Genomic DNA, 22,415 nt, shown 5'->3' with positions numbered 1-22,415 from the left:
GATCAGAGGTGTTCACCTAGTTAATGGCGCCAAAACCACTTGGTCTGAATATCAAAAAGGAGCCAAGCAACCTAAGGAACCCACTAGAAAAATTTGAACCCGAGCCAAAACCATTTGACATGATTTGACATCACTTTTGTCTCGGGGTGAACAGTGTGACAACCCCGATTTGGCGTCCACATATCTCCTGATCTAGGGCGTATCTTCCATTGGAACTCACATATAAGAGATAGCCATAGGTGCCAGGAAGAGGTCTGCGCTGGATTCATGGCAAGATTCGCACGCTTGCGATCTCTGTAGACGTTTGAACAAGGGCAGAAATAAACCTCCACGTGTTCGACGCGCCCTGGCATCGCCAGAGCACGCCCCGGCGCTCGACCCCGCGCGCACCGCGCTGCGCCAAGCCAAGCTCGTGCCCCTACTTGCGCCCGCGCCTATAAAGCCAGCCAAGGCTTCAACCGTATGCCCCCGCTCGCTCTCAACCTCACTGGAGCGCCAGATCACCGGCGTTTGCTCTGTGCACGGCGTGCCAGCGGCCATCCGAGAACCCACCGTCGTAAACCGGCCAACCTAGCCATTCCCCGCCCCGTCCGACCCTCGAGGGAGTCTCCACGTGTCTCGGTGAAGCTCCCAGAGCCGGGAATCAAACTCTACCTCGCTGGAGACACCGGATCAGCGTCGCCGGACTTCACCAGATCGCCGGCGTACATAGACCGAGCTCCATGGTGAGTTTTTCTTCAATTCCTTGCACGGGTAGAATCCTTAGCACCCCATGAAGCTTCCCATGCCCTTGGATTGAACCCTACCGCCGTGAGCAGACCGGAGCACACGCCGCCGACGAGCCCGACCGCCTGCGCACGTGGCCCGACCGATTCCGGCCATCACAGCCGACGAGCCATACCTTGGCGTGGCCGCAGGGACTTCCCGGAGCTAACCCCGCCCTTCGCCGGACCTCCCTCGCCGCCGGTAAGCCGAGCCGCCCTGTTTACTTCCGCGGGTACTGTTTGAAAGGGGGGAGGGACCTCGGGGAGGAAGGAAAAGAAGTCAGGGGTGTTTTTGAATGGTCAGAGACTCAGGTGAATAGTTGTGCAGGGGTATAAGTTAAAGGATTGTTTTAGAAAAAGCCGAGGGTCCTCGGTGTAAACTGGTTTTTCAGAAAACCTTTAAAACATTATTCTTTTAAATACAAACAGAGCTTGTAAAATCCATACCTTCAGTTTTATTCAACCAAATTTAGTCAAACCAATTTTGCTAAGTTCTAAATAATGTAAACTACTTAGGAAAAATACAAAACCCTCTAAGTATTGCAGGAGATTTTAAAGTTTTGAATTAAATAGTATTCTGGCCAAAGGCTAAATAAAAGAGGGAAAAATAGCTACACTGTTAGACTGGGTTAAGAAAAATTAGAGAAGTACTTAACCACTCCCTAATCTGTTTAAAAATAGTACACCACTCAGTACACCAAATTAAGGAAGGGTTTACCATTTAAGCTCTTTTTAGCCCAAAGTTAAAAAAATAGAAAAGGTAGTTTAAAATGAGAACCAGGGAGCAACAACATTTTTGCTAGCTCACTTATTCAACATAGCACACTAGAAAATTTTGTTAAACCCTTTGTTAGTACAAAAGAAATGCATTACCTTTTATTTTATGGAAACAATGAAAACTTAGAAAAACCTTAGAAAAATAATCCTGAGGGGAAACCACCCCAAACCTTGGGATAACTCATAATATGTTATTAAGAATCTAGGAAAAATGTAAGTTCTGTTGTTTGACATTTTTCAAATAGCAAGTTAGTTATAAGTACCTTTTTGGCATTAAACTTTAGAAATTTCAACTCAATATCCAGTAGGCCTTTTTCTGTGATATTTAACACAAAGACCTATTATTCCCTAGGAATCTTGGCAAAAATAAATGTTGAACCAGAAACCCCACAAAAACTAGAGCTATAGTGTAAAGTGCCCTTTTCCCCTTACTTTTGTTAATTTTGCAAAAGTATTATGTGAATTAATTTCAACCTAAAACTTCTAGAATAACCCATAGAGGTAAATGTTTACTCCCTATAATTTTTATAACATGTTTGTAAAATATTAACTGACCATAATAGTTCAAAAATGCTTAATAAGAGGCACAATAGCAAGAAAAGGGAAATTTTGGGAGAATTCGATAATGTACAACCAAAACTTTCCAAGGATCTCATGAAACACAAAAATATAATCAAAGGGTGCAAGTTCATTCAAAGTCCCCAAAGGTGAAGGTATAAACCCTTAAGTATACCCAAAAAAACCCTCGAGTCCCACTAAACTTAATACTATTTTACTGTGCATAGTCTTTACAAATTACCATGTCATTAATATGCATCTATCTCATTCATTGCATTCGACAGACTGTAATCTCGCTGATGGGGGGTACATCCTCGTTCCGGAGCAAGGAGTTGCTCAGGAGGTAGCCCAGGAGCCAGCCCCAGAGCCTGCCATCGAGGATCTGCCTGCCCCAGCTTTGGAAGGCAAGCCCCGGTTTTATGCATAACCAATTCTATATGCTATTTTAATGCACTTAATGGTTGTAGGCTTGCATTATGCACTTAAGTGTAGGAGTTGACTGAAACCTTAGTTGCATGAACTCAGGCTTTTCCCTTGTGATGGATACTAGTATGCTAGGTCGAGTAGCTTCTTGCTAACTAGGGATCTCGGTAGAAGTCGAGTGATTTTTCTAGCACTCGCGCGAGGTCATGAATTGGTTGTATCCACTTTGATAACAGAATAATGATGGTCTGTGGACACGGATCCATGGGGATGTGTTGTCTACGAGATGAGAAATTGGAATAAGGATTAACGTGCGGATACCTGAGTCAAGCGTTTGAACGCACTAAGCACATGCCGAGAAATATGGTAAATCGGTAAGCCTAGTACCTGAGTGAACCTGCAGCAGATTGCCCTCCTCACGCGACCTAAGACGTGGTCTCCCATTCCGGTTATGGTGGGTACAAGTGTGGTCACTGCACGACGACAGTCGGGGTCAGTGAGGCATTGTACGCCAAGGCGGTGAGCCCCTCTCTGCTGACGGGGAATCGATGGGGACGGTTGATGTGTGCGGGGACGGAGTGCCTCACCACGTCGTGTGTTTAGGTTTACCTTGCAAGGATAAAAACTCGATTCGAATTGTCTGCTTCTCGCAGCTAATGAGACTGCTTGATCCATTGTACTGCATTGAGTAACAAGTGAAAATGTGTTGATTGGCAAGAGATGTTGGTTGATAAAATGTTTGATACCATGTATGATTAGATAGCTTCACATTTAGTCTTAAGAAAGTCACACTAAAACTTGAAAAGCTCTTGATTTTAGACTCAGCTAGTGCTTTTTGGCAAACCAAACCCCTCAGCCAAACAGCTGCATGTCTAGAGGTAGAGGAGTAGACTCCTCACATCGGGTAAGTCTAGCTGAGTATTAGTATACTCAGCCTTGCTTGTGGCATAATTTTTACAGGTTCTTTGGAGGACATGGTTGCTGGAGTGACTTGGCCGTCCATCCTGCCACCGGGTTGGACAGTCGAGTGGGACCCTACCTCGGCCAAGGAGGAGCATGAGGAGTGATGGGCCAGGCTTCCCCATCTCTCTGTTTATTTACCGTTAGTTATATTCCGCTGCAATCCGAACAATGATCCCTACTTTTGATAAACTCCGATGATGTTGTAATAAATTAAAGTACTCCTTAATGTATGGTTTTATGCTTTATTGTATTTGCTCTGTGCCTCACCTTCGAGTGAGTATGTGGTACTTGATCCTGTTAGTGGCCTCGTCGGACTAGATCCGAGGAACTGACGTTTTATTCCTATTTAATTGTGGTCTAACCTTTAAGGTGGGACTTAGGCACTTAAGTTGGAATAATTCGGGCGGTTCCGCCACAGCTGGTATCGGAGCTTGTACCACCACAAAGGAATCAATAAACTGTAATTACCATCCTTTTTGAAAAGTAAAACATGTTAGAAACCCATGTTGGATAGATCGGTAAGGCGATAACGATGAACATAGAGCGCGAAGCCTTAGGATAATAGAAGGGTAGCTAGGTGGCTAATTGAGTGAGCCCTACCGGCTACTGTAAGGGATGGGGATTTTCCCTATTCTCTCTAAGTTTATGTGAAGTCGTTTAGGACAAGCATGCATGCATAGTTTATTCAAACTACTTGGTAATTGGTTAAGAACTTTAAATGCTATGAGGCATGATAACGAAAGATTAAGTACACCCCGTGACCTTATCGTAACCTTCGAAAGGCCGAGCGTAAATCCCCTTTTATTTTTATAATTCTTTTTCTTTTTCACTTACGCTTACCCTTACACAGATGACTTCTCACGATTCCTCGGAAGGAGGGAACGCACATTCCCACACGGACGGACTTGCACGAGAGGGCTTTCCCCGCATCTTGTGGGAAGTGCTTCAGGGAGCCTGTTATACGACGCCTCCCCAGTACGCGGTGTAGCTATTCGAGGAGCACCGGGTACCCCGTTGTAGGGTGAGGATGACCTTGGAGCCTCATCCTCTATAGCCAGGCTGGCGTTTGTTGGACGCTGAGTCTTTCGGATACCGGGCTAAGGACACTATCGAGGCCATTGCTCTCCATGGGCTGACGACCTTTTGTGGCTTTCACCCCTTGGAGATGTCTACTCATCCCATTGGCTTGTTCCCCGCGGAAAAGGAGGATGACCCAATGTGGAAAGATCGAGTAGAGCATGCCAAGGATGTGTGGGCTCTTTACCCAGGGCAGACTGCTCACTTGACGGTGCGATGCATGAATGCCCTGTATCGCCTGCAAGCGGTGCGAGGAGAGGCAATGTCTCGGCTAATGGGCTTGTTGGAGGCTACCAAGATCACCCTGGATAACAAGGAGGAACTTGTGGTAGACCTATCCAGTGAGATGATGGAAAAGGACCTCCAGGTGGAGAAGATGGCCACCTAGATCCAAGAGCTTGAGGAGCTAGTGGGAGCCAGGGAGAACACCATCGAAGTTCTCGAGGATCAGCTTATAAACACTCAGCAGCAACTTGATGAAGCCAACCAGCACTTGGATATGCACCATCAGGAGATTCAGGACATGGAGGCCGACGAAGATGTTGACATCAAGGGAGGAGTGGAGCCGGAGCCTACATCCAGTCTGGACACTGCTGGCTCAGGGAGACCCCCTTCCCCCGAGTCATGTGTTGCCTCGTTTGCTCATTAGGTTGCAGGGATAGGGTTAGAAGTGTGTGGCGGTAGAACTCCTCGAAGCTAGCTTAGCTTTTGCACCCTTGGGGTACTAGGCTAGACAGAGTTGAGTCTTTTGATCACTGATGTAATCGTAACAAACTCTTTTGGAATTATGGATGGGGGGTGATGTCAACTTTTAATTATGAAGAAAGTTTTATGTCATGTGGTATCTTTTCTGAAATATGCAAGGAAATGTTGGCATTTTGCACACTTTGTCCTTTTGAATCTTTCATCACGTATGAACCCTGACATCAGAAGTATGATATTAAGAGCATCCTAAATTTTTAGATGGCAGGAAGAGCGCGCTGTGGACAGAATGAGCGCTTTCCTCCACCACCGCCACCGCCTCCTACCATGCAAGAACTGATGGCTCAGCAGAATGAGATTCTGCGACAGTTGGCTCAGCGTCAGCCACCACCTCAGCACTATGGTGGTGGTGATCACCATCAGCATCCCCCGGTAGCGACCACTTATCAGGAGTTCCTCAGCACTCAGCCATCGTTGTTCACTCGGGCAGAGGATCCACTTGATGCTGATGTATGGCTCAGGGTAGTGGAATCCAAATTCCCACTGCTTAATGGAGTTTGTTCAGATGTGGCTAAGGTCCGGTTAGCCACCCAGAAGCTTCGCGGACCGGCGCAGACATGGTGGGATCACTTCCTCGCTATGCAGCCAGTTGACCACGTGGTGGAATGGAGAGAGTTCAAGGCAGCATTCAGAGGGCATCACATACCGGCGGGCATCATAGACCGCAAACTCAATGAGTTTCTGGCACTCACTCAGGGGAATCGTACTGTGTTGCAGTACGCTTAGGCCTTCAACGACCTGTGTCAGTATGTAGGCTATCATGCAGACACTAATGAGAAGAAGAGGGACAGGTTCAGGAGGGGCCTCAGTACTAAGCTCCGCGACCGTCTCAACATAGTCACGGCCAAAAGCTACAATGAGTTAGTCAACATGGCCCTTTCCCAGGAAGACTGCATCACAGCCCGCCAGGCAGAAAAGAAAAGGAAGACTCATGTGGAAGGGCCTTCAGCTAAGCCTCAGTGCTTTAGGATTGTAGCTGACACTCAGAATAGGGGACCTCAGCAGCTGTAAGGACGTTGGGTAATCCGGCCACAACAACAGCAGCAGCAGGCACCCAACCGCTCTCAGCCCCCAGTCTAGAGGAACAATCAGCCACAACAGCAGTACCATCAGGCCAATGACAACAGATGTTTCACTTGTGGTAACACTGGGCACTATGCCAAGAATTGTCCCAGGAACCAGCAGAGGCAGGGACAGAATTCCAATCAGAACTAAGGCAAGAGGTAGAAGGTGCAGGTGAGACAAGGCAGGCAGAACTTCACCACCATGGCTGACATTCCTGAGGGAGCACCCGTCATGACTGGTATCTTTTCCGTTTTGAATAATCCTGCAATCATTCTTTTTTATTCTGGTGCATCACACAGTTTTATCAGTACCAAATTTAGTGCCAAATGCCAGTTACCTTTCCATCACACAAATGGGGGCATTATAATTTCAACACCAGGAGGCAGGGTTGCCACCTATCAAATCAACAAGCAAGTGCCTATAAAATTTGGTAGTCTTGTGATTAGAACCACCCTCCTTATCTTGGGATTGGATAGTGTGGATATCATATTAGGGACTGACTGGTTATCGAGGCATCAGGCAGTGAGCCATTGAGATACACTCACCTACTTGTGGTGAAACTACATTATATTTGCCTAACCAGGGTTTTACCCGTTCCTGTGCCTTCGCTATGATAGAAACACTTGTTGAGAGAATCCCAGTGGTCTGTGAGTACCTAGATGTTTTCCCAGACGAATTGCCAGGGATGCCACCCGACAGAGACATAGAGTTTGCAATTGAGTTGCAACCCGGAACTGCACCTATATCCAAGAGACCCTATAGGATGCCTCCAGCAAAATTGGCAGAATTGAAAAAGCAGTTACAAGAATTGCTGGACAAGGGATTCATTCACCCAAGTACTTCACCATGGGGATGTCCAGCCTTGTTTGTGAAGAAGAAAGACGAGAGTCTGAGATTGTGTGTTGATTACCGCCCTCTCAATGCGGCGACCATCAAGAATAAGTATCCATTGCCCCGCATTGATGTATTGTTTGATCAGTTGGTGGGAGCCAAGGTATTTTCTAAGATAGACCTTCGCTCTGGCTACCATCAGATCAAGATTAGGGCCAGTGATATTCCGAAGATAACTTTTTCTACCAGATATGGGCTTTATGTGTACTTGGTGATGTCTTTCGGGCTGACCAATGCCCCAGCTTATTTCATGTATTTGATGAACTCAGTATTTATGCCAGAGTTGGACAAATTTGTGGTGGTCTTCATTGATGATATTCTGGTTTATTCCAAGAATGAAGACGAGCATATTGAGCATCTACATATCGTACTTCAGCGATTGCGCGATCATCACTTATATGCTAAGTTGTCCAAATGTGATTTCTGGCTGAGGGAAATTAAATTTTTGGGTCACACCATTTCTCAGGATGGGATATCAGTTGATCCTGAAAAAGTTCAAGAAGTGATGAACTGGAAGCCCCCTACCACTGTACGGCAGATTCGGAGTTTGCTGGGATTGGCAGGGTATTATCGGCGATTTATTCCGGATTTCTCCAGGATTGCAAAGCTAATGACTGAATTGTTGAAGAAAGGAGTAAAGTATGAATGGAGTCAGAAATGTGAAGATGCCTTTCATACCTTGAGGCAGCATCTGACCACCGCACCCGTGCTAGCACAACATGACAACACCAAATCTTTTGAGGTTTATTGCGATGCTTCAGGCACTGGATTGGGATGTGTCTTGATGCAAAACAACAGAGTTATTGCCTATGCATCCAGAGCAGTCAGGCCTCACGAGCAGAACTACCCCACTCATGATCTGGAGTTAGCAGCTGTGGTTCATGCTCTGAAGATATGGAGACATTACTTGATGGGAGCTCATTGTAATATCTATACTGATCACAAGAGTCTCAAGTATATTATTACTCAGGCGGATCTTAATATGAGGCAGAGAAGATGGTTGGAGTTAATCAAGGACTACGATTTGGAAGTGCATTACCATCCTGGCAAAGCTAATGTTGTGGCAGATGCCTTAAGCCGGAAGGCCCAGTGCAACTGTGTGAGTATGGACTCCAAGATCGCCACTCTGTGTGACGAGTTATGCAAGCTGAACATAGAAGTTGTTTCCTCAGGTGCCTTGAGTTATATTTCAGTGGAGCCCACTTTACATGAGCAGATAGTCATGGCACAGATTGGTGACAAGGGTGTACAAGTCATTAAGGAAATGATCGAACAGGACGTGGACAAATACAAATGCTTTCGTCAGGACAACAAGGGAATCCTATGGTTTGGAGACCGATTGGTTGTTCCTAAAAATCCCGAGCTCAGAAAGAAAATATTGGATGAAGCTCACCTTTCCAAATTTTCCATGCACCCCGGCAGTAACAAGATGTATCATGATCTCAAATCTTTGTATTGGTGGACCAGAATGAAAAGGGAAATTGCTAAGTATGTATCTGAATGTGACACTTGCCAAAGAGTCAAGGTCAGTCATTTGAAGTCAGCAGGCACCTTACAGCCCCTTCCCATACCATCTTGGAAATGGGAGGACATTTGCATGGATTTCATAATGGGTTTACCCAACACATCCCGACACCACGATTCTATTTGGGTCATTGTGGATAGATTAACCAAGATAGCTCGTTTCTTGCCAGTGCATACCACTCACAAGATAGAGAAATATGCAGAGACCTATATTGATCAAATAGTGCGTTTGCGTGGAATTCTGAAGACTATTGTATCTGATAGAGGGGCACTGTTTGTAGCACGCTTTTGGGAGCAGCACCAAAAGTTACTTGGAACCACAGTGATTAGAAGCTCAGCGTACCATCCTCAGACAGATGGTCAGACAGAGAGAGTAAATCAAATTCTTGAGGACATGTTGCGAGCCTGTGTGCTACACTATGGTAAGAATTGGGATAAGTTCCTTTCCTTGGCAGAGTTCTCATATAACAACAGCTACCAATCCAGCCTAAAGATGGCACCTTTTGAGGCCTTGTATGGGAGAAGGTGTAGGACACCGCTAAATTGGTCACAAGCTGGGGAGAGGGAAATATTTGGACCTGACCTGGTACTCGAAGCCGAGGAGAAAGTCAGAGTCATTAAGAAGAACCTAGAAGCTGCTTAGACCAGACAAAAGAGTTATCATGACAAGAAGAGGAAGCCTCTACAATTTGAAGTGGGAGATCATGTTTATCTTAAGGTGTCACCCACAAAAGGTGTTCAGAGATTTGGAATCAAGGGCAAGTTATCTCCTCGTTACATTGGGCCCTATGAGATCAAAGAGACTTGTGGACCTGTAGCATATCAATTGAAGTTGCCACCTCATCTGTCAGTAGTTCATGATGTATTCCACGTATCTCAGCTACGGAAGTATGTCCGCTTACCCACAGAAGTGCTACCGGAACCAGAATTGGAGATAGAACTAGACTTGTCTTATCAAGAGCACCTCGTCAAGGTATTGGACCAAAAGGAGAGATCAACTCGGGCAAGGTCGATCAAGATGTATAAGGTTCAGTGGAGCCACCATTCAGTAGAAGAGGCTACGTGGGAGACTGAGGATTTTCTACGTTCTCGCTTCCCCGACTTTCTGCCCAAAGGAGTCGGTATGTAATCCAAGACCCCACCCCCACCTGCCCTTTTGAATCTAAATATGAGAAAAACTTAGTAGTTAAGGGTAAAGTAAGCTTTGACAATAACTTTAAAAGGGCTTCCTTCTGAAGTTGCAAAGAGAATGACATTCGAAGAGCAGTTAACTAGAAAACCTTGGCTAAAGGAAAATGCAACACACCAACACACATTCTTGGTACCCCTCTAAGGGATCCCTACCCAAATCTCGGGACGAGATTCCTTTAAGGGGGGCGGGCTGTAACACCCCAGGTGTTACCCAAGGCCTGACTCCCTACTTACACTTATGAGTTATTATCACATGTGTTTAAGTAAAGGGGGAAGAGCACCAAAACCTTGGAGATCATGGGTTAGCTAAGGAATGTTAATGTCAAAAGCATTTCCCAAACATTTTGAGCAAATATCACCTTGGGCAAAAGATGTTCAAACCCTAGACCCTTCTTAAGCCCTTAGCTCCCAAAACCCTGGATTAAGGGAAAGGTTAAGCAAATGCACAAGTCATGAGTTAACCCTTAACCAAAGTTTAAGTACACATTAAAATCTACAAAATGCAGAAGGGAAACATTACAAAAAGGCCCCTTAAAGACCCCAAATCCATTCATTAAGTGGAGAGCACACTAGAGCTCTCCAATTTTCTCTAAGTCAAAAATGAACCCTAACCTAAAGATCAGAGGTGTTCACCTTGTTAATGGCGCCAAAACCACTTGGTCTGAATATAAAAAAGGAGCCAAACTACCTAAGGAACCCACTGGAAAATTTTGAACCCAAGCCAAAACCATTTGACATGATTTGACATCACTTTTGTCTCGGGGTGAACAGTGTGACAACCCCGATTTGGCGTCCGCATATCTCCTGATCTAGGGCGTATCTTCCATTGGAACTCACATATAAGAGATAGCCATAGGTGCCAGGAAGAGGTCTGCACCGGATTCATGGCAAGATTCGCACGATTGCGATCTCTGCAGACGTTTGAACAAGGGCAGAAACAAACCTCCACGTGTTCGACGCGCCCTGGCATCGCCAGAGCACGCCCCGGCGCTCGACCCCGCGCGCACCATGCCGCGCCAAGCCAAGCCCATGCCCCCGCCCGCACCTATAAAGCCAGCCAAGGCTTCGACCGTAAGCCCCCGCTCGCTATCAACCTCACCGGAGCGCCAGATCATCGGCGTTTGCTCTATGCACGGCGTGTCAGCGTCCATCCGAGAACCCACCGCCGTAGACCGGCCATCCTAGCCATTCCCCGCCCCTTCAGACCCTCTATGCACGGCGTGTCTCGGTGAAGCTCACAGAGCCGGGAATCAAACTCTACCTCGCCGGAGACACCGGATCAGCGTCGCCGGACTTCACCAGATCACCGGCGTACCTAGACCGAGCTCCACAGTGAGTTTTTCTTCGATTCCTTGCACGGGTAGAATCCTTAGCACCCCGTGAAGCTTCCCGTGCCCTTGGATTGAACCCTACCGTCGTGAGCAGGCCGGAGCACACGTCGCCGACGAGCCCGACCGCCTGCGCACGTGGCCCGACCGATTTCGGCCATCACCACCGACGAGTCGTACCTCGGCGTGACCGCAAGGACTTCCTGGAGCTAACCCCGCCCTTCGCCGGACCTTCCTCGCCGCCAGTAAGCCGCGCCGCCCTGTTTACTTCCGCGGGTACTGTTTGAAAGGGGGGAGGGACCTCGGGGAGGAAGGAAAAGAAGTCAGGGGGTTTTTTGAATGGTCAGAGACTCAGGTGAATAGTTGCGCAGGGGTATAAGTTAAAGGATTGTTTTAGGAAAAGCCCACGGTCCTCGGTGTAAACTGGTTTTTTAGAAAACCTTTAAAACATTATTCTTTTAAATACAAACAGAGCTTGTAAAATCCATAACTTCAGTTTGATTCAACCAAATTTAGTCAAACCAATTTTGCTAAGTTCTAAATAATGTAAACTACTTAGGAAAAATACAAAACCCCCTAAGTATTGCAGGAGATTTTAAAGTTTTGAATTAAATAGTATTCTGGCCAAAGGCTAAATAAAAGAGGGAAAAATAGCTACACTGTTAGACTGGGGTTAAGAAAAATCAGAGAAGTACTTAACCACTCCCTAATCTGTTTAAAAATAGTACATTCCTCAGTACACCAAATTAAGGAAGGGTTTACCATTTAAGCTCTTTTTAGCCCAAAGTTAAAAAAATAGAAAAGGTAGTTTAAAATGAGAACTAAGGAGCAACCACATTTTTGCTAGCTCACTTATTCAACATAGCTCACTGGAAAATTTTGTTAAACCCTCTGTTAGTAAAAAAGAAATGCATTACCTTTTATTTTATGGAAACAATGAAAACTTAGAAAAACCTTAGAAAAATAATCCTGAGGGGAAACCACCCCAAACCTTGGGATAACTCATAATATGTTATTAAGAATCTAGGAAAAATGTAAGTTCTGTTGTTTGACATTTTTCAAATAGCAAGTTAGTTATAAGTACCTTTTTGGCATTAAACTTTAGAAAATTTCAACTCAATATCCAATAGGCCTTTTTATGTGATATTTAACACAAAGACCTATTATTCCCTACGAATCTTGGCAAAAATAAATGTTGAACCAGAAACCCCACAGAAACTAGAGCTATAGTGTAAAGTGCCCTTGTTTCCTTACTTTTGTTAATTTTGCACAAGTAGTATCTGAATTAATTTCAACCTCAAACTTCTAGAATAAACCATAGAGGTAAATGTTTACTCCCTGTAATTTTTATAACATTTTTGGAAAATATTAACTGACCATGATAGTTCATAAATGCTTAATAAGAGGCACAATAACAAGAAAAGGGAAATTTTGGGAGAATTAGATAATGTACAACCAAAACTTTCCAAGGATCTCATGAAACACAAAAAATATAATCAAAAGGTGTAAGTTCATTCAAAGTCCCCAAAGGTGAAGGTATAAACCCTTAAGTATGCCAAAAAAACCCTCGAATCCCACTAAACTTAATACTATTTTACTGTGCATAGTCTTTACAAATTACCATGTCATTAATATGCATCTATCTCATTCATTTCATTCGATAGACTATAATCTCGCTGACGGGGAGTACATCCTTGTTCCGGAGCAAGGAGTTGCTCAGGAGGTAGCCCAGGAGCCAGCCCCAGAGCCTGCCATCGAGGATCTGCCTGCCCCAGCTTTGGAAGGCAAGCCTCAGTTTTATGCATAACCAATTATATATGTTGTTTTAATGCACTTAATGGTTGTAGGCTTGTATTGTGCACTTAAGTGTAGGAGTTGACTGAAACGTTAGTTGCATGAACTCAGGCTTTTCCCTTGTGATGGATACTAGTATGCTAGGTCGAGTAGCTGCTTGCTAACTAGGGATCTCGGTAGAAGTCGAGTGATTTTTCTAGCACTCGCGCGAGGTCAAGAATTGGTTGTATCCACTTTGATAACAGAATAATGATGGTCTATGGACACGAATCCATGGGGATGCGTTGTCTACGAGATAAGAAATTAGAATAAGGATTAACGTGCGGATACCTATGTCAAGCGTTTCAACGTACTAAGCACATGCCTAGAAATATGGTAAATTGGTAAGCCTAGTACCTGAGTGAACCTGGCAGCAGATTGCCCACCTCACGCGACCTGAGACGTGGTCTCCCAGTTCGGTTATGGTGGGTACAAGTGCGGTCACTGCACGACGGCAGTTGGGGTCAGTGAGGCATTATACGCCAAGGCGGTGAGCCCCTCTCTGCCGACGGGGAATCGATGGGGACGGTTGATGTGTGTGGAGACGGAGAGCCTCGCCACGTCGTGTGTTTAGGTTTACCTTGCAAGGATAAAAACTCGATTCGAATCGTCTGCTTCTCGCAGCTAATGAGACTGCTTGATCCATTGTACTGCATTGAGTAACAAGTGAAAATGTGTAGGTTGGCAAGAGATGTTGGTTGATAAAATGTTTGATACCATGTATGATTAGATAGCTTCACATTTAGTCTTAAGAGAGTCACACTAAAACTTGAAAAGCTAAACTTGATTTTAGACTCAGCTAGTGCTCTTTGGCAAACCAAACCCCTCAGCCAAACAGCTGCATGTCTAGAGGTAGAGGAGTAGACTCCTCACACCGGTAAGTCTAGCTAAGTATTAGTATACTCAGCCTTGCTTGTGGCATAATTTTTGCAGGTTCTTTGGAGGACATGGTTGTTGGAGTGACTTGGTCGTCCATCCTGCCACCGGGTTGGACAGTCGAGTGGGACCCTACCTCGGCCGAGGAGGAGCATGAGGAGTGATGGGCCAGGCTTCCCCATCTCTCCGTTTATTTACCGTTAGTTATATTCCGCTGTAATCCGAACAATGATCCCTACTTTTGATAAACTCCGATGATGTTGTAATAAATTAAAGTACTCCTTAATGTATGGTTTTATGCTTTATTGTATTTTCTCTGTGCCTCACCTTCGAGTGAGTATGTGGTACTTGATCCTGTTAGTGGCCTCGTCGGACTAGATCCGAGGGACTGACGTTTTATTCCTATTTAAGTGTGGTCTAACCTTTAAGGTGGGACTTAGGCACTTAAGTTGGAATAATTCGGGCGGTTCCGCCACACACAGAGCCGAAGCTTAGCAGACAATCCGAAGCTCAACAGATAGTGATGAAGCTCGAATACCTAGCTGTCGAAAAATTCTAAGAAAACTCTTGTATTAACCTTTATAAAGAATATTGTAACTTAAGTATCAGATTCTACTCTGTAAATTTGTCCATGCCTTGTAATATATTTTTACCTTTTCCATCGATGTATGAAATGGTTTGATGTGGTCGAAACCTGTATTTTTTGAGCCGAAGGCGAAAAACACGTTCCCTTCTTTTCGTACACGAAGCATGAATCTGCTTTTAAAGCTATATGCTTAGAGCCGAAGCAACTGTCTGTATCTGTATGATATGGTGATGATGATCCTATGTATGTCTAAATGAATGTTTATGAATGCAATGTATGATGTAATGTATCGTGCAAATGAATACCCAAACACACACATTTGAAGCTTCATCCACAACCTTCATTCGCTTAGGAATAACTAAAATCTCTTTGCCGTTTATTTTTCGGCTGCACCGCTTATTTTTCGGTGTAAGTTCTGCATCCCCTTAGGAACATCTTTTGAACTTCTTCGCCTTCTATTTCGGCGGTATTCATGTTCACTTTTCGCGCTTCGCCTTATATTTCGACGGTATTTGGCTCTGCATTCCCTTAGAAACGACTTTTGAGCAGAAAACTTACGCTGCGCTCCCTTAGGAACGGCTTTTTGTAGCTTCATCATGCTCTGCATCCCCTTAGGGACGACTTTCGAGCTTCTCTCTGTTTTTTCTTTTTCTCTTCACTCGATGGTGCATGCTCAGATTTTACATTTACATATTTTGGGGGATTTTGCTCTCATGGAGCTGAATAAGAAAAGAAAAATTACAAACTATGGCCCCATTAAAAACCTTTCTCCCCCTTTGGAAAGGAAAAGGATGCCATAGAAAAATGAAAAAGATTACATCAATCTATACATAATACCGTCGAAGCTCATCCGTGTTCCAAGATCTAGGAATGTCATTGCCATCCATATCCTTTAATCTATAAGAACCGGGCCTTGACGAAGATACTACCAGAAATGGTCCTTCCCACTTCAGCTGTAGTTTGCCTACTATGTCCGGATTAGCCACTCTCCGAAGCACCAAATGCCCTGGCTTGATATTTTTCAGTCGGACTTTTCTGTCGCGCCATTTTATTGTTTCGGCTTGATATTTATTTATATTTTCCACAGCCTGAAGTCTGACCCCTTCTATAGTGTCTTTTGCCACATGATAATCAGCTTCGTCTTCAGTCGAAGCTGTTGTTCTTATTGACCCCGCTTTAGCATCTTCTGGGGTTATAGATTCGTCACCAAATAATAACTTGAATGGCGTAAAACCTGTTGATCTTGATACAGTTGTATTGTGGCTCCACACCACTTTAATCAACTCTTCTGGCCACTTTCCTCTGGGTTGATTAAAAATTAACTTCATTATTCCTGTCATTATAATACCATTTGCTCTTTCGACAAGTCTATTTGACTCTGGATGTCTGACTGACGCAAAATGAATCTTCGTGCTGATTTGATCACAAAATTCCTTGAAAACTTCGGCATCAAACTGTGTTCCGTTGTCCATAGTTATAGCCTTTGGTACGCCGAAGCGACAAACAATGTTTTGCCAAAAGAATTTCTGGACTGTGACCGAAGTTATTGTGGCCAAAGGTTTTGCTTCAATCCATTTGGAAAAATATTCTACAGCCACCACAACATATCTTAAATTGCCTTATGCTGGTGGAAGTGGACCTAACAAATCCAGGCCCCATCTTTGCATTGGCCAGGTTGGTTGTATTAGCTGGGTTAGCGATGAAGGTTGCTTCTAGTCTCTTGCACATTTTTGACAATTTTTGCACTTTTGAACCAGATCCGTTGCATCCGAAGCTACCTTCGGCCAATAAAATCCTTGTCTGAAAACCTTCCCCAGCAAAGGTCTAGATCCAATGTGAGATCCACACAAGCCTGCATGTATTTCCTTCATCAGCTCTATACCCTCGGTTCTGGATAGACACTTGAGAAATGGAGAGCAGACTCCATGTTTGTATAACTCGCCTTCTTTTATTACATATGGTCTTGTTCTTGCCTCCATTCTCTTATTATAAGCTTCTTCATCTGAAACGCAGTTACCTTGGAGGAAAGATATAATCTCAGTCCTCCAATCTTTACTATGAACAGGAGATATAGTGAGCACTGCTCTTTCGAGAAGTTCCACCGAAGGTGCTCTTATTGTCTCAAAAAATACTTCCGAAGGTAGAGGCATCCCCTGTGCTGCTGACTTGGCTAACAGATCAGCGTGCTCATTTTCTCCTCGTGGAATATTCTTAACAGAAAACAATTCGGATGAAGCTTCAAGCCTTCGAACTGTGTCCAGGTATTTCTCAAGCTTTGGATCTCTTGCCTTACAACTCTTGTCAATATGACCAGAAATAACTTGGGAGTCGGTTTTAAGGACCGCCCTTCTTATCCCCATTGCTTTTAACTTCCGAAGCCCCAAAAGTAAAGCTTCGTATTCAGCAATATTATTTGTACAGCTGAAATCAAGCCTTATTGCATAGCATGTTCTGACTTTGGAAGGTGCAACTAAAACAGCAGCCGCACCTGCCCTGAAGGTTCCCCAGGAACCGTCGCAGAACACTATCCAAGGTTCGACATCTTTATTTGCTTCTTCTTCCTGAGCCCCTGACGTCCAGTCAGCGATGATGTCTGCTAACGCTTGGGACTGAATTGAGGATCTATGCACATAATCAATGCTGAATTCGTTGAGTTCCGCAGCCCACTTTCCAATCCTTCCAGTAGCTTCTCTGTTCCTCATGATATCCTTCAGAGGCTGTGATGAAGGAACAATTATATGGAGTGCTTGAAAATAATGTCGAAGCTTCATGGAGGCCATTAAGACAGCATACAACACCTTCTCCGATTCTGTATAATTTTTATTTGATAAGCTTAAAACTTCGGAGACAAAGTATACTGGGGCTTGCTTTTTGATTTGTCATTCCAATTTCTCCTGCACAAGCGCCGCACTCACTGCAGAGTGCGAAGCTGCCACATACAATAGTAACGGAGCCCCTGGCGCAGGTGGAGTTAATGTTGTTATATCAATCTAGTATTGCTTCAGCTCTTTGAAGGCTTTCTGTTGAGCTGGGCCCCATTGAAAGACTTCGGCTGACTTTAGTATTTTAAAGAATGGCAAGTTTCTTTCTGCTGATCTAGATATAAATCTATTCAATGAAGCCAGTCTTCCTGCCAACCGTTGGACCCCCTTCTTTGTGCTCGGCGGTTCCATTTGAAGGATGGCTTCGATCTTGCTTGAGTTAGCTTCAATCCCCTTCGTTGAAACCAGACAGCCAAGGAACTTACCCTTCTTCACTCCAAAGACACACTTTTCAGGATTTAATTTCAGGCCAGCTTGTCTGAAATTAGCAAATGTTTCTTGCAGATCAGTGATATGATTTTCTTGCTTCGTGCTTTTTACTATGATATCATCAACGTATGTTAGCACATTTCTGCCTATCTGGGAATGAAGGACCTTAGCCGTCATCCTGCTGAAACTGCCTCCAGCATTCTTGAGCCCCTCAGACATCCGAAGATAATAATAGGTGCCACTGGGAGTTATGAAGCTAGTCTTCGACTCATCCTCCTTCTTCATCCATATTTTATGATATCCTGAGTAGCAATCCAGCAGACTCATAAGTTCTGAAGAAGCTGCTGCATCCACAAGAGAGTCTATCCTTGGTAATGGAAATTCGTCCTTCGAACAGGCCTTGTTGAGATCCGTGAAATCAATACACATTCTCCATTTGCCATTGGCCTTCTTCACCATAACAGTATTGGCTAGCCACTCTGGATATTTTACCTCTCTAATAACACCAGCGCTGAGAAGTCTTTTTACTTCATTCCGAGCACCTTCGGCTTTCATCATCAGACATTTTCTGAAGCCTTTGTTTCCTGGGCCTGAAGGACGGATTGACATTGAGTGAATGTTCAATGACGTCCCTGTTGACACCACATAGATCATTGGCCGGCCATGCAAAAACATCTTTGTTGTTGAATAAAAACCTTATCAAAGTTTTTTCCTGCTCTTCAGATAATTGAGACCCCAACAGCACCTTCTGCTCTGCTATATCTTCATATAGAAGCATGGGCTTCGGCTGATCAGCCGAAGCAGCCTTCTCTCTTCTGTACTTGTACTGCTCACAAGCTTCAGCTCCATCTATATTGTGGATGGCTTTTGAGTCTGTCCAATTTCCCTCAGCCTTTCTGGCAGCTTCCTGACTTCCATGAATTGCAATAGACCCTTGTTCCGAAGGTATCTTCATGCATAGGTATGCTGGATGAAGAATTGCTTCGAAAGCATTAAGTGTCCCACGACCAATGATTGCATTGTAAGGGTATTCCATGTCAACAATATCAAACACAACCTGTTCAGTCCTTGTGTTGTGGACAAATCCTAACGTCACTGGCATTGTGATATTGCCAAGTGCTACGATCTGCCTTTCTCCGAAGCCACAAATAGGGTGTGTAGCATTATGAATCTTGTCCTCTGGCTCTTGCATCTGTCTGAAGGCCTTAGCAAATATGATATCTGCCGCACTGCCTGTATCAACCAGAACATTATGGACCAGAAATCCCTTGATGACACAAGATATAACCATAGCATCATTGTGAGGGTAATCCTTGAGCTGAAGGTCCTCCTGTGAGAAGGTGATTGGGATGTGGGACCATTTTGACTTGATGAAGGGTCCCTGCACCCCAACATGTTGCACCCTTCTCTGGGCCTCCTTCTTCTGCTTCTTGTTGGCCGGTTCTGAACATGAACCGCCCGTTATCGGGAGCACCATCTTCGTAGCCGAAGCTACTTCAGCTTCATTGTTGAACGAAGCCATCAGCTCGTCAATGGAAGTGAGTTCACCGGAGGTGGGCGCCAATGTTGGGTACTTGTTCTCAAATGCTATGAATAAAGAACAAGGCAACATAGAGCATTAAATGTTAATGTCCTTCGTCCTTCGAAGCATTATTTCTCTTAAGATATAACGATCTTCGGACGAAGGTCATAAAGGACGTACCTTCATCATCATGGCATAAGAAAATGAAAGGCGAAACATATGGAACATGAAAGATAACATGAATAAACATATAATATCATTCACATGTCTTCATTATATAAACTTGGATATTTAAATACAATATTTAATTACATTTATACCTTCGGCTTGACAGAAGGCAAAAATCCAAGTGTTACGCACGAGCGAATACAGGATAACGTGAACAGTGCAGGACTATGTATAGGCACAGGACGCAGCCTGCGAGAAATTACATTCATGCCCTTTAAAAATGTTTACAATCATAATATAAGTTATCATGGGTCGATTGGTGATTTCATCTTTAAGTCGGTGCATTTGGAAATGTACTCTAAAGCTCTCTGATTGATAGCTTCGACTTTGTGTCAATCTTTCGAAGGTGTTTTTTCTTATGGGACCTTCGGCGACGAAGGAGACCACTAACATAAGACTTCGTCCAACCAGAGTGTTGCAGAGAAGTTAGACGTACAAATAGTCCACCTTGCGTCCAGTCTGGCCGAAGCCAAATATTTTTATCGAATGCTTTTGTTTACCCAACGTTTGATCAGATCTTGGGGGCATAATCCTGATCGAGTGAATGTAAATCATATTGTTTGTAAACATGAGCCACTGGTCATGCGTACAATAGATCACTGCAGAATATAAATCACCAAATTTTCCTCCCTCATACAGTCAGAAGGCTTCTGTTTTTTTTAACTTGTGAAGACACACACATTTCACAGCAGATCTACCGTTTCTTGGAATGCTTGCATACATGACACAGGCATCCCAATAACCAGCACTGTGCTCTGGCTGTCACTCACGCCGCGCAGAAACATGGCCACCTCCTTCTGCGGCAGCTCCGCCGGCCCCGAGTAGATTGCTTCACCCCATCCGAAGTCCGCCGCGCGAAACCTGAGTCGATTCCAAGCAGTGACCAGGGTGGTTGCCATTAGCGACGGGCGAGCACCGCTGTTCAACTCGATGTAGTCAACGGCGGAACGGATGAACGCGTCGTCGGTGCGGACGATGGCTTCTCTGATGGAACGGGCAGCCGCGGACAGTGGTTTGCTGAGGAGATCCCTGGCAGTGGAGATGCAGCAGGCGAAGATGATGGCGTTACCCCAGAAGCCGGGCGGCAAGGGCGGGTCGACGCGCAGACGGGCGTCCACCGCGAACAGCAGCTTGCTCTTCTGATCGGGGAGCATCCGCAGGGCCCGCGTCCTTGATACCCACACGAAAGCCGTGAGCGCGACGAAGACGGAGCTCTTGGTGCCTCCTTGCCCTTGCTCGCTTGCGGCTTGCTTCAGCCTGTGCAGCTTGCCTGCGTCGAAAGTGAAGGAGCGGTAAACGCACGGCTCCTTGCCGAATGTGCCGGCGAGGCCGGAGACGTCCTCGATCTCTGCGAACTCGTCATGTGCGAAGTCAACCGTCGGGATCGGCCTGGCGCGCTGCACCGTGCGGTCGAGGTACGGCGGCGTCGACATGGCCACACCACGCGCGGTCTCCGCCCAGGAGCAGATGAACTCGGCGGCGGACTGGCCGTCTGCCAAGCAGTGGTTCATGGCGAGCCCGAGGACAAAGCCGCCGCACTTGAACGTGGTCACCTGCACGGTCAGCATCGGCGCTTCCAGGGCGTTCTCGTGCTGCATGCTGACGTAGACGAGGTCACCGAGAAGCTCAGAACCCGGGGCCGTTGCGTCACAGACCACCTGCAGCTCGTAATCGGACACCGCGTCAACGAAGGGGACACCGCGGCGGTCGTTCCGCACGGCGAGCCTCCCGTCCTCGCGTACGGCCAGCCGACCCTCGAAGGGGTAGTACTGCGAGAGCACCCTGCTCAGGGAATCCCTGAGCAGCGTTGCCACATCGTCACATGACACGCTGAAGATGTGGACTGTTTTCATGAGCACGGCGACATTCCTATCCAGGTTCGAGAGGAAGTAGTACTCTTGGGTGGTCGCGGCTCCGGTCGCATGGACTAGAACTGGTTCCGATCTCCTCACCTTCATAGTCTCTTCTATTTCCTACTGCTATACTATACGATCCATCGCCGTGCTTTCTTATGACTATATATATATACACTAGCAGTGTCAAATAGTTAGCTGTAAGGTTTAACTGCTCTCCTTATCCATTACTTTCATTCGATAAATAATAATGCCATGACTGTTGTTGACTGTTGCCCTCGTTTCTTCATAAATACATCACCTAATTTATTGACCAAATCACCCTACTCAAATGTGCAAGAGTATTCCAAACAAATGATTTTTATTTCGTAATAGCTACTCCATTTTTTATATATCGGGTTAGATTTGTCATAAATCAAATATCACTGCACCTATTCAACTTCCCATCAGCGCCATGTCGTGGGTGTTGTGCAAGTTACGGATGGATCGTCATTTAAATTATATGATAAATTTATAGGATGTTTGTTTTGATTAATAAGCTATTCTATCATCTTCTCATCCCTCGCCATTTTGGTTTGGTTTATGGAATGGAATGAATTAATCTATCACCATCTTGTTCCTTATTGTTAGTTAGATAGGAATGATGTCATATCACCAAATTCGAGGAACAGACTCATGATACATCATCTCATCTTAGATTGAGTGATTTCTAAAACCAAATACCCATTAATACTTTAACATAGATATGCATAAAATTTGATGCTAATTTTTAGTCAAGTTGTTAAACATATTATTGAGGACGAGAATATTTTTTTGCATTATTTTCTCCCTACAACGAAAAAGTGAAAAATATCTGAATCCGTATTATATCGGTATCCAAATTTTATATCAGTTATTTAAAAAGTTATAGGACGAATTTAAGATTTACTCTTTATGAATCTTA

The 22,415-nt window shown here is 44.9% G+C and overlaps 1 protein-coding gene across 2 annotated transcripts; it reads right to left on the bottom strand.

Moving 5' to 3' along the window:
- Positions 1–19,626: 19,626 nt before the first annotated feature.
- Positions 19,627–21,590, bottom strand: LOC100274114 (Omega-hydroxypalmitate O-feruloyl transferase). 2 transcript variants are annotated; one of them, XM_008670010.2, is made up of 2 exons: positions 21,516–21,587; positions 20,153–21,416 (listed from the first exon to the last, which is right to left on the bottom strand). In XM_008670010.2, exons 1-2 carry the CDS (start codon positions 21,575–21,577, stop codon positions 20,303–20,305), a joined length of 1,176 nt encoding a protein of 391 aa, XP_008668232.1. In that variant the 5' UTR covers positions 21,578–21,587; the 3' UTR covers positions 20,153–20,302. The 2 variants fall into 2 exon arrangements, with proteins under 2 accessions (NP_001141965.1, XP_008668232.1); NM_001148493.1 differs by having other exon boundaries at positions 19,627–21,590.
- Positions 21,591–22,415: the final 825 nt, after the last annotated feature.

Source organism: Zea mays, chromosome 1, assembly GCF_902167145.1.
Source record: "Zea mays cultivar B73 chromosome 1, Zm-B73-REFERENCE-NAM-5.0, whole genome shotgun sequence".
NCBI classification, from domain to species: domain Eukaryota; kingdom Viridiplantae; phylum Streptophyta; class Magnoliopsida; order Poales; family Poaceae; genus Zea; species Zea mays.
Note: the sequence above shows the minus strand (reverse complement) of the source record. Positions and strands in the feature narration are given on the sequence as shown.